Source organism: Mastomys coucha, unplaced genomic scaffold, assembly GCF_008632895.1.
Source record: "Mastomys coucha isolate ucsf_1 unplaced genomic scaffold, UCSF_Mcou_1 pScaffold16, whole genome shotgun sequence".
Classification (NCBI taxonomy): Eukaryota; Metazoa; Chordata; class Mammalia; order Rodentia; family Muridae; genus Mastomys; species Mastomys coucha.
Window position 1 is genome coordinate 88,986,518 of NW_022196898.1, and position 12,014 is coordinate 88,998,531.

General features: G+C 39.6%; 1 protein-coding gene across 2 annotated transcripts in view; it reads left to right on the forward strand.

Annotated features, from left to right (window-relative positions):
• The window catches only part of Unc5c (unc-5 netrin receptor C), a 345,405-nt gene that overhangs the window by 311,584 nt on the left and 21,807 nt on the right, over positions 1-12,014 (forward strand). For both annotated transcript variants that reach the window (XM_031375664.1, XM_031375665.1), the window contains 2 exons: positions 1,605-1,773; positions 4,073-4,306. In XM_031375664.1, the coding sequence (XP_031231524.1) occupies positions 1,605-1,773; positions 4,073-4,306 (403 nt within the window). The remainder of the gene's footprint in view (positions 1-1,604; positions 1,774-4,072; positions 4,307-12,014) is intronic.

Below are 12,014 nucleotides of genomic sequence, written 5' to 3' on the forward strand. Positions count from 1 at the left end.
TTATGTTAGGAATATTTGAGGGCTCAGTTTGAACAAACTACTTAGCTTCCAGTGGCTTTCAACTGCCTACTTTATAAAAGAGATTTTTCATAATGATATTGTCATTATGTTGTCTCCCCTCCTAACTAGAGCCTAGTACAAAATATTTGTGTCATTACATGATTGAAAATAATCGAATGCAATGATTTTGCCATGAGACTATATCTTCATATTCTAAGTTAAAGTAAATAGCAATCCTCATGCACTTTAATTTTAGGTTGCCTTCAGGATTCTCAATTTAATGAGATACCAAATTACTGACAACTTCCTCATGAACAGGAAAGAAACATGAGGAGAGAGGTAGATTCCTTGCTTGCCAGATGATATTGAGAAAAATGACAATGATTTATAATGGAGAAGATATCTAAATAATCTCTCTAAATACATCATATAAAGTGGCCTAGTTAGCAGGTCAAGGAAATATGGAAAGAAATGTCTAGAAGACACATCATGTTCATTTTAGTTAATAATAATGTGAGTTGATAATGAATAATGCTCTAATAACTGTGATCTATAACTTATGTCTAAGGCACTAACCATATGTCAGCTATGTTGTCCTGAATCCCTTATTCTAGGTGGGGACAAAGTTCAATGGTCCTCCTAAAATGTCATGGGCCTGTGATTTCAGTAGCCATGTTCCTTCTAGCGGTTAGTGTGAGAATTGTTGAGGAGCATGCCTTAATCTAATCACAAAATACTAGTTGTGAGCTGTGAGACAATTAAGTAACCTCAAGAATTTTGGAATGACTTTCTCACATACTAATTGGCAGCTTGGATTAATTGATTAATCCATTTACTTTTTGTTTTGTTATATACATGAAAGAGATTGACAGAGTTTAGGAGGGAGGGGTGAGAGAGAAAGAGAAAGAGAGAAAGAGAGAGGGGAAGGGAAAGAACAAAGAAGGAGGGAAGGAAGGAAGGCTAATTTGCATCTTTGAGTCCCTTATGGCCAGATTTTTTGTGTGTGAAATACATAAATGATGTGATCTCTTTTTAACTTGCTACAGAAATGCCATTCTATATTCTTTCTGCTCACATATGAAAGAATGAATCTGCTATACTCGCCTGAATTATGCCTGAAAGTCACTTCGACTAAGTTTAGCTCTAGGGTGTCCTCATTCTGAAGTGAGTTTTTGAAGTATTTTTTCAAGTTAGGCCCTGAAAACACAAAAGTATTAAAAACACTGTGAGGCCAGTGGTGAGAGTTATCAGAAAAGCTGGTTATGTAACATCATAAGGATTCTGTTCTTTCTCATTCCATCCTGAAAGTATCAGAGCATGAATTCAGAGGAAGCTACCCAAGGCAGCCCTGTGTCTGAGGATGGGGATCAAAGAGATGTTGGCAAATGTTCCACTGTCAGAAAAACCTCCTGTCTTACAAGATGAAAGCCTGTCTATACAGAACATGGCTTCCATTTATTTCTGTCTTACCACCCAATACCCACCCTACTCAAGTGTTATAAGGAAGTGATTTGAACTGTTTATCCAACTTTAGATCTCAGTGATGACATAGTGCATTCATACTATGGAAATGTCACAAATATAATCCTCGGCTCTCCATGCAGGCCCCCCATGGAAGACTCTCAGACCTTATTGACCCCTGTGGTGAGCTGTGGGCCTCCTGGAGCTCTGTTGACCCGCCCTGTCATCCTTACTCTGCATCACTGTGCAGACCCCAGCACCGAGGACTGGAAGATCCAGCTCAAAAATCAGGCAGTGCAGGGACAGTGGGAGGTGAGTGGAATGTCTGTGGGAGAAACACAGTACACATTTTCCATCACTGATACAAGGATGGGAGACCTTTAGTTTTAAGTCAAAGGAGGATGGCCTTTAGCTCATACTCGACATGAGAGACAGAAGACCAGTAACTACTTCCTCATCTTCTGACTGATGGGCACCAGAAAGGGGGATGTTCAAAATCAGCTCACAGAATAAAGGATATTCAGAAGTCCCTGGTAACCCATTAGGAGTATAGGTATTACATGTTGGAAGAGGAGGAAAGGAGGAATCGTTGGAACTTACTTCAGAATCTTCACTTAGCATCTGTCTCAAGAATATCTTTATCAAATACATATGTAAATGATAGTATAAATATATATGTATAAAAAATTATGTATGCAAAATGTGAAGTTACCATATAATCACTTTTGGTATTTTTAGCCAAAGAAGTTACAAAGATATACATGAAAGTTTAAAGCTATAGTATTTTAGGAAAACTGACTTAGCAGAAAAGCACAATATTCTGGTATTAACTAGATATTTCCTTTCTACGAACATTGGCTACATTTGGCCATATGAAGAAATTATTCCTTATTACAGTACCTCAAGTCTAAGATTGAGTCTGGGGTTATACTTTAACTATAGTTTTTAAATAGATTTAGACAGGCCTAACTTTAATGTTACTTAAGCTTTAAATATCTATATCTGTATATATGTACACACACATACACACACACATACACACATATGTCAACAACCATCTAAACAAGGAAAAATATCTAAAGCTCTATCTTAAGTGTTTGCAAGATACTTTGCTAAGTGCCCTATTGATTTCTGGGGATAAATGATGTTATCAATGACATACGGGGTAACTCAAGACTCCAGGAAAATACAACGACAAGTTTGGGTCATGGTGTCCATTGTTGTCGGTCATAGACTTTCTGAACAATAACCCGATCAGGTCCTTCTGTCTCCAGTATCATGAGACCTAGAATAACCTTAGAGGTCCTGAGCTGCTTTTCTCATCAGTGTAAGATTCCTTTATATTTACTTCAAACTATGATTTCCTTGATTTTGTTAAAATATGGCTCATTATATATCAGATGATGTCATAAGGCCCAACCAATAAACTATCACCTGAGGTAGTAGTGAGCTATCACCTACCACATTCATATCTTTATCCAGACCTGGAGATAAAATTTTATTCACTAACATTTTTGATTAGTTGGCAGTTACTATAAGTTAGACTCACCAGGTTGAAAGTGTTATAGAACTGACTCGTACTCTGTGCAGAGAAAATAACCAAATTCAGAGACTGAATTATGTCCATACATGTGTTTTATCTCCCACACATCCTTCTCAATCCAAATTACTTAAAAGTTAGGAGACAACATAAAATTCAAAATGTATACTTGTCTACAGTAAACCATGGCTCTGCTGGGCTTGCACCTGCCATCTTGTTGGCTGACCTCAGAGGGAACTGGACTCTTAACCCAGCCTCATGCTGTGTTTGCCCAGTCTCCAGTATGTCTTATCATCATCCACCCTACCTACTGGAAGCATGTGGAATTTTGATTCTTGGAAGAATGACCTCCCTCGTTGCTAGTATATAAATTAAGCCATTTAGTTATATGACAATAAATCAAAATATGGTTGAATTAGCAACTATTATTTCACAAAAGTTACCTCTACTTCATAATAAATATTTTTATGTCTAAAATAATGAAATATTTAATGGATTACATAAGAAAAATAGGAGAGACATATGTAAAAGGCAGTGTGTACTTGCCATAGATCACCTTGTGGAGTTTCTGAGAGCTGAGATTATTTAGGAGAGAGTATACCATTCTGAGGAAATTAATGTAGTATGAGTTTTGTAAGAGAAGGTACAGTGATACAATATAATATCTTAATTCCTTTAATTATTTTTAAATGTGGATTCTTTGGGAAAGGTTGATATTCTATGGTGGTACCTCAACAATTTATACTTTTAGATTAAATAAGACATTGAAAGATTAAAACACCAAATCCTTAGAAGTAGTTAATGAACTTAGGTCTACTGCAATAAAAGGGAAAATTCATTATTATGTTTTGGCCTTTCATGTAGATTCCAGGATACTTATGTCAATAATTGCATCAGTGTATAGACAGTAACAGAAAGAGCTGATGCTAGAGAATGAAAATAGGTACCACAAAGTTTGTGAAAGATAAACTAGAACTCAGGGATATATTTCTGTTTTATCTACCACCATCCATGGTGGCTGGGACGTGTCCTTGTTAACATAAACCATGTTCCCTTACCCTTTGTTCCCAGGATGTTGTAGTGGTTGGGGAGGAAAACTTCACAACCCCCTGTTACATTCAGCTGGATGCAGAGGCTTGCCATATCCTCACAGAGAACCTCAGCACCTATACCCTGGTTGGGCAGTCCACTACCAAAGCAGCTGCCAAACGTCTAAAACTGGCCATCTTTGGGCCCCTCTGCTGCTCTTCCCTGGAGTACAGCATCAGAGTCTACTGTTTGGATGACACACAGGATGCCCTGAAGGTAAGTGTTTCCCACTCAACCAACCCTCTTCACCCTTCCCTGGAAACTAGGGTTTGGAGTGACCTCACACACCTGGTGGTGGCTCTGGGCAGATGTGCAAACACATGAATTGGGTCCCAGAGGAAGCAGTTACACAAATAGATATATCTCAGAGGCCATGCTGATAAATAAGCTGTTTTCTCTATGCTAATTCCTCCCAAGGGCTACTTTTGTTTACCTTACTTGAGCTCTTTTAATGAAAAATGTAGAAGAATTTGGCAACGAAAGCCTTTGGATGGTAAATAATCCGCTTCCATGTTTATCTCAGCTGTGTTCTTCCTATAAAAGAAATTGGCGTAATTGCTCACACTGTATGTTCCTCTAGTGTGCTACTTCATTTATATGCTTTCCCATTCTTTTTACGAGGGCTGTGAGGGAGAGGGTTAGCATTTGACAACAGGCTGCTGCTTTGCAGAATAAATGAGCTTAATTCCTGGTGTGATTATTGCCGTTTGTTTTATCCCATTTGAAGCTTCAAGGGATATAATAAGTGCCTTTGAAGAAGTTATGATCTAGAAGGAGGAATAAAGGAAGTGTGCCAGGGTTGAGGAGATAAGCCAGAACATGATGCATGTCACAGCTGAGATGCAACGTTCTCTGAGAGTTCAAGTAGAGAAGCTTCACAGTATTTTAAGAAAATATGAACAAGAGCTAACATTTGAGTTTTGTTATAATGGAAGGTAAGGTTTTAAGCATCATTGATAGGAAAAAAATCATTAAAGATGCCTAGATATATGGACAAGGATGAATACATACAAAAGTGAACAGTAACAGATGCCTTTATGCAGATGTGTTATACCAGTCAGCTGAGAGTAAAAGCATCTTTGCATAAGATGGACCTTAGCTATCAGAGAGAGTCTGTGGAGTCTACAACAGTTTAAACAGAAGCTAGGCATGATTGGAAAACCACATTAGACCCATGACTCTGATTTCAGTGGACATTGAATGGCATCTAAAATGTTTAGCTGGTCTATGGAACTAACTTGAATGAAAAGCCAGATGGGGACTAAGAAGAGGTTGCCACGATATGAGAGCAGGAAGGCCACCCAGCCAAAGGAAATTAGAGTGGGGGGGGGAGGGGATCAGAGTGGAAAGAGTTAAGAAAGCCACAGGAAGAACATCTTTGACTGTCAGGGCATTTCTTTCTGCAGTTTCTGTCCAGAGAATAATTTTAGATTGTGAAAAAATGAAGGTTACAGATCAAGGATCTTGCAAAGCCACCTTGAAGACCATGGCAAGGAAGAAATGAGCAACCCTAGGCAGCTGTGCAGTTCTCATGGTGGAGATGGCCACTAATGTTTGCAGGGAGAGAAAAAGAACCTTGGTGGTCACTGTATGTACTCTTAATGACTGAGCTTGTTGGGTTTTCTGATGTGGAAATAAGTGATGTGAATGTGGCCCTGTGTAAGGCTTCTGGTTGTTTTCTATATCTTCCTTGCAGGTATGTGTAACACTTCTAAGGCACTGGCAGAATACAAATCATGGTAGATTTAAATTCTTCCTGGAAAATAAAACTATAGTTGTTGGAGAACCATGAGGTCTGAATAAAGTGAATCTTCTGAACAATTTCATGAAAAATTACTGCAAGAAACACACAGCCAAAGACATTGAATGGCATCTAAAATGTTTCATACACATAACTTATATTCTGACGTAGCGATACTCAGGATCTCCTAGCCTGGTTTCCCAATAGACACACAAAAAATATGCATAAATGTTATACTATTTTAAAAAAGCACATTTGAGTATGTTAATTATAGAACTGGGATGGAAATGGTCAATGCATAAAAAGACCAGTGAATTGCTCTCAGCCATGAAAGCAGCCCAAGAGCAGTTCGTATCATGGTCCATGCTTTCCAGATAGACATTTATAAACCCTCAGCATATAGGGATCCAGCACTTAGCTGCAAAGAAATGTGAATTATGGATGAAGCATTCTTATACCTCTTGGCCTTTTAATGATGCAGGAATACCAAAATCCTGGTAATAAGTAAATGGTCTACTCAGCACTCTGAAGAGACCGTTCAGCCATGTCTGTAGTACCTTACCCATATTTGAATAGGAACCTGGTGGCTCATTAGCTCAAAAGAGCCCTCCAGTACCATAGGCATCTTTCTTGCCCTACATCCTGCTGTTTCTCACTGCTGGTCTGGCATCTCCATGTTCATCTTGTACTCCTTACATTTCCAAGCTCTGTCTATCACCCTTCCCCATCCTTCCTTTTCCTTTCTTTGTCATTTCCCTTCTCAGTAATTCTTATTTAGTAATTCCTTATCACCATTCATGTACAAAATCGACTTGTGTTTCAGAGATTTGTTTCAGGGTCTTTCTACAAAGGTTCTGATCTACATTGGCTGGGACTTGGGGTCTTGCCACAATGATTTCTGCATATTGTACAGTCACTTAAGAACTAGTATCTTAAACATGTTTATACATGACTATGTGAGTCCACTAAGGACAAACATCTTTCATCCTCAAGTTATCCATTCCCCCATTCCTTCACTTACTTGTCTTAGTCACTGCTGGACCTTCCAGGCAGCTCTTCATCTCTTTCTGTACAGATAGGGAAGCCCCATTCTCTCCACAAGGCTGAGAGAGAAATCTACTCATTCTCACACTCCATATCTGCTCTGAGACATCTCTCCACTTGTGGGTTGGATTTTTCTCATGCTGTTCATTGCTACCCACTGTAATTCCTTAAGTGTAAACCACTGCTTCTACCAGCCCCAGTAGGGCCTGTTTTGTGGTCTTGCAACTGATTTTACTCCAAGTTTTCCCTCAAAGTCAATGTTACCCCCAGATTTACCATTCTAGGTATGTGGTTTTTAGTCTTCCTCCCACTCACATCATTCCTCCATCCATGTAGGTATGTTCATATTGTAGTCTCAGCAGTAACTTCTTTGTCAGAATCTCCAATCTGAGCATGTCTCATAGTATTAGACTAAAATCCCAAGAGCATCCATCTCTGTCACAAGAAAGCTGTCACTTGCTTTTAGAAGCAGCTTTCTCAACCTTCCCTAGTCTCCTGATCCAAACATCCTCTTCTCTCTTTATCTATCTTTAGAGAGAACTCATCTCAAATATATTCTCCCATTGAGCTGTAGCAAGCTACACTGATTCCCATGGTCAATGATGCACACAAATTAACAAATTCTCTAATTTTTGTTCAGGCTCATTTCCAATTAGGCTCATTACAATTCCAATATGACTAATCCAAGCAATGCCTGTTCTGTTCCCCTTGTTCTTTTATTGATCTTTTCCCAATGCATTGTATTTCACATAGCAGTTGTTTGGTTTGGAACTTCTTATTTATCCTCCATGTCCTGATCATATCATAACCATCTGCATGGCTAACAGTAATCTACCCTCTCCATGGATACTCTATAAGGTTGATCCTTTAGGACACCTTATCATTGATATAGCCACTTCCCTCTAAATCTGGGCCCTGGGAGAAAGATCTTCTTCCTGCTTTATGCTTAAAGCTAACTCTTAACCACTAACACTGGTAGCCCAGTATTGTATCTCTGAGGACTTGACTTTCTCATAAAGTTGCAGCTTTATATAAAGAGTCTTTCTGGATTGTGGGAAAACAGAAACATGAGACTATGACAGGGTCCAGAGGAGTGCGCATTTTCAATGAATACAACTAACTTAGTCCTTGCAAGTTATTAGAAAAAATGGTTACCTGAATGTACCAAGAATAATAGTTTTTACTTTAAAAAATCAATTCTGGATATATTAAAAATATTTTAATCTAGTTATATTACTATGGGTATGGCTCGACAAAGTAAAGGAGGCTCCCTATCAGTCAGCTCAAGAAGACCTAAAACATCCTTTTATCTTTCTGTCTACCTCTTTGAGTTTGGCAGCTTTTGTAACAATTTTCCTGAGTTTTGTTAAGCCCTGAAGCAAAAATGGTCACCTGAAACTTAAAAGCTTCACTTAGCAATTTGGAAGCACTGATGTAGAATCAGAATGCCAGCAGTGACTGCTGGGGTAAAAGTCAAGGCCGACGGAAGACAGCAGGCATCTTTTATATACCTTTCAGGATGCTTTCCTCCTGTGCATACGCATGAAGGACCAGTGGGAGCCAAGCTGAGGTTGAGTTCACACAAGGAGATAAAGATGCTAGAAACTGTGAGAATAGTTGGGAATAAACTCAAATGGAGAGGTCAAGAATATTGAAAAGATAGAGTTTGGAGTATCACTGAGTTTCTTTTTTCTCCTCCTCCTTGGGTGATTAAAGTAATAAAAATGATGTTTTGTTTTCATTATTTATAAAGCCTTAAATCCTAACATAAATAGTCTAGAAATTAATAGAGAATAAGGTTATATTTGGAATAAGTCTTAAAACTCCCAGAGAGAGAGAAAAAAAACAATCTATGCAGAAATAAATAATTCTGCTGCCCTATTAGCTATGTCTCTTCATAATAAAGACCCTTAATAAATGCTGAAATCTAAAACTTAAAAAGAGTTATTTGCATTCATTCTGTATGCATGTTTATTGAGTTTCTGACATGTATTTTTGAGCCAGACCAAATCATATACATTACCACAATCTGGTTTTCTCTTTGGAATCTCTGGGTACAGAGAAAGCTTTCACTTACATTAATCTAATTCTCAAATACCCTACTGTGGGCTCCAGGAGAGAACAGTAACTCTATAAAAGAGAGATACAAAAAAAGAAATAAAATACTGAAAAGTAGGAAAAACAAAATGGTTTTGATGATGCTCAGTTGCCAATGGTATGATGCCCTCCTAGGCTAAGCTTGCTAGGCAACGTGTTAGAGAGGTAGGTTGCTTCATTTCCACCCTGCCACCTGTTGTCAACTCCACTGTTGTCCATCTGCTACTGCCTCATGGCAAGCAGCAGGTGACCTCAAAACTAACTTGTCTGGTAAACTGCCAGTATTCTGGTTTCTGGCATTAATCTATCCATGCATATTACACATATATCAGATAAAAACCAAGAAAATATGCTACAGGTTCCAATGATTGTGTCCAGGGCCTCTTGAAGGTTCAAGAACAAGATTATGGAATTTGGCACAAAATTAGGACTAGATCCTATTAATCTTCCTACGTGGGCATTGAGATTATTATGGTATTTGAAAGGTGATAAATCAACAAATATGTTAAATTTATCTGTGGTCTAGTTTTAGGATGTTTCTTCTTTTGTGGCAGTCTAGCTGGTCAGATGTTGTCATAGGGATCTGTATGGTGTCTCAGAATTTATCTTCTCATTGTCCTCTTCTCATAAGACTTGGACTGAGCCCTATCATATGTTGTGCAAATGACCTACTTGATGAATTAGCTTTTGTAGCATGCATAGGAAAGGAAAGGTTGTGCTAACCACAATAATACTTCTCTGAGAATACCTACAAACTGCTGTTCTGAATATGAAAATGTGTGAATATCTTCCACAGCAAATGGACTTCACAAATATGACCATATTCCCCCTTGACAGGACAGGTATAAAATAATATGAAGTGTTTTATCATGTAGAGAACTCCCCTTACCTGTGGTCAGTAGGTGTTATAAGGATGGAAGGGAGACGGGGCAGATGTTTCGTGGTTGGATATGAAGACTGAGGAAGAATTCATAAGAAGAAAGGCAAGCAGCCTGAAAAAACGAAGAAAGAAAAAGAAAGTAAATTCCCCTCCCTGCAAGTCTCCAGAAGAGAAGGCTGCCCTCCTGAACCCTAATTGCATATATTAATGCTTGGTTTGGACTGATGACCTATCTAGCACAAGGCAATAAGTTTGTATTGTCCTCAATTTCTGGTAATTGCTCATAGAATTTGAATAATAACATGTTAAAGGGTAAACAGAAGTTCAGCATGAACTCACATGTACTAGAGTAATCTGAAAGTCCCTGTTCCATAATACTATGTGACACACCCTTGCTTATATTAGGAGAATACCCAGGGGAGACAAGTGACATGGGTTCTCTGTTGAATGGGATCCCTTGGCACATGGCTTTGAGAGCATCACAAACTTCCTTGACCAGGCAGGCTGAAAGTGGCAGCTCAGCCCAAGCATCTGTGGCAGCAGCAGCTGCTGGAACAGCAGGCAGAGCCCTGGAAACGAAGGGACTTTGACGGGAATGTTTGCACATGGCCACTGGCGTCTAGCCTTATTATTATTAAGAATGAAGGCAGGCAGACAGACTTAGGGGGAGGGCAGAGCACCCCAGTGTGAACACAGGAAAGGAAAATAGCAGCATGAGGTGACATTGACCTGAGCAGGTGGAAGAGGCTGGCTGACTGTCAGCTATTCCCCATTGCCCAGCTCAGCAGCCAGAGGCCTGAAGGCCAGAGGCGGGGACAGCAGGCACAGGGCTGAGAGCTGCCTGCTGGAAACCTGGCAGGGAACAGGAGAGAGGGACTGCTGCTCTTTTTGGCCTCTGCTTTGGTGGAGTGCAGGCGCACTGCTGTGATGGGGGCTGTGGAAATAGCCACAGTAGCAGAAAGAAACTTCTCATTACTAAATGACCAGGGCATGTTTCAACATAGGAATAAAGACTACATGAAAACAGAGCAGGCTTCACTGAATCTGAAGGCAAATTTAGTACAGTCAACACAATCACTGAGGGCTGGTCTGAGGCTTAGTGTGCTTGGTGTGCTGAACATGTGCTAAGTTGTGATAGAGTTCTGTGAAGATAATGCCCTAGCAAAGCCCTGGACTGGGTCAGCACCAAGGACAGAGCAAAGGGAAGGGCATTGCTTCTTAAGCTAAGGCAAGCACAAAGTTCTGGAGGAGGCTGGCTTCTATGACCTTCACATCTTTGGGGCTCAATGATTTCTCTACAGTAGCTCCTTACACCCACTGGTGTACCTGGTACTAATGATCCAGCTCCTTAGCAGAAGTAGATGGAGCCCATTCATATTTCTGTTTCTGTTGGAAATAGAATACACTGAATATTCTTTTTTTTTTTTTTTTTTTTTTTAGTTCAGAGACAGTTTCAGGTAGACAAGTGAAACAAAGAGGTGGTTTTTATTTCCTTCCTACCCTCTCTTTAGTGATCAGTGATTTAGTGATCTTTAGTGATAAGAAACTGAAATTTAACCAGGAATCCTAATTGTGAGACTTCTCCAGAGAAAAGTTTGCAAAAGGTTGGAAGGCTCATTAGGAGAAAAGTGGGCAGGGAGGGAAGAGATGGCAAATCCCACATGGCTGGACAGTCCTGAAGAATGAGAATTTCTGGTGTCATAGAAAGAACATAAAAGCCATAGGTTCTTAGGTATGCCTCCATTTCCCTTCCTCTGCTGTGTCCAATGTGGCTATATCTTACTATCAGAGAGCCTGTGAGAGCCCCGAGCACAGACCAGAGCTGCTTTATTTTTCCTCATAGGCCTTTAAAGGAGCTTGGATTTATTATGTCTCTTAAGTGGCCCAAGCTAATGGCTTGGCATGGATAGTGCCTTGGCTTAATTGGTTTTTGTGCAAGCTGCTTGTTTCTATGGTGGAATTCCATGGTGCTGCCTTTGCTGCGATCTTTCATAGTCTTCTAGAATCGATTCAGCCCTCACTCAGCTCTCTGCTGGAATCAGATGCCACAGCAAGTAGCTTCTCAGATCCGAGGGAGAGTTCCTGGTGACATTATTCTAGGATTCTTGTACATGTAGGTATGTGTGCTTCCATGAAGAAATGGGATAGAGATCTAGTGTCAA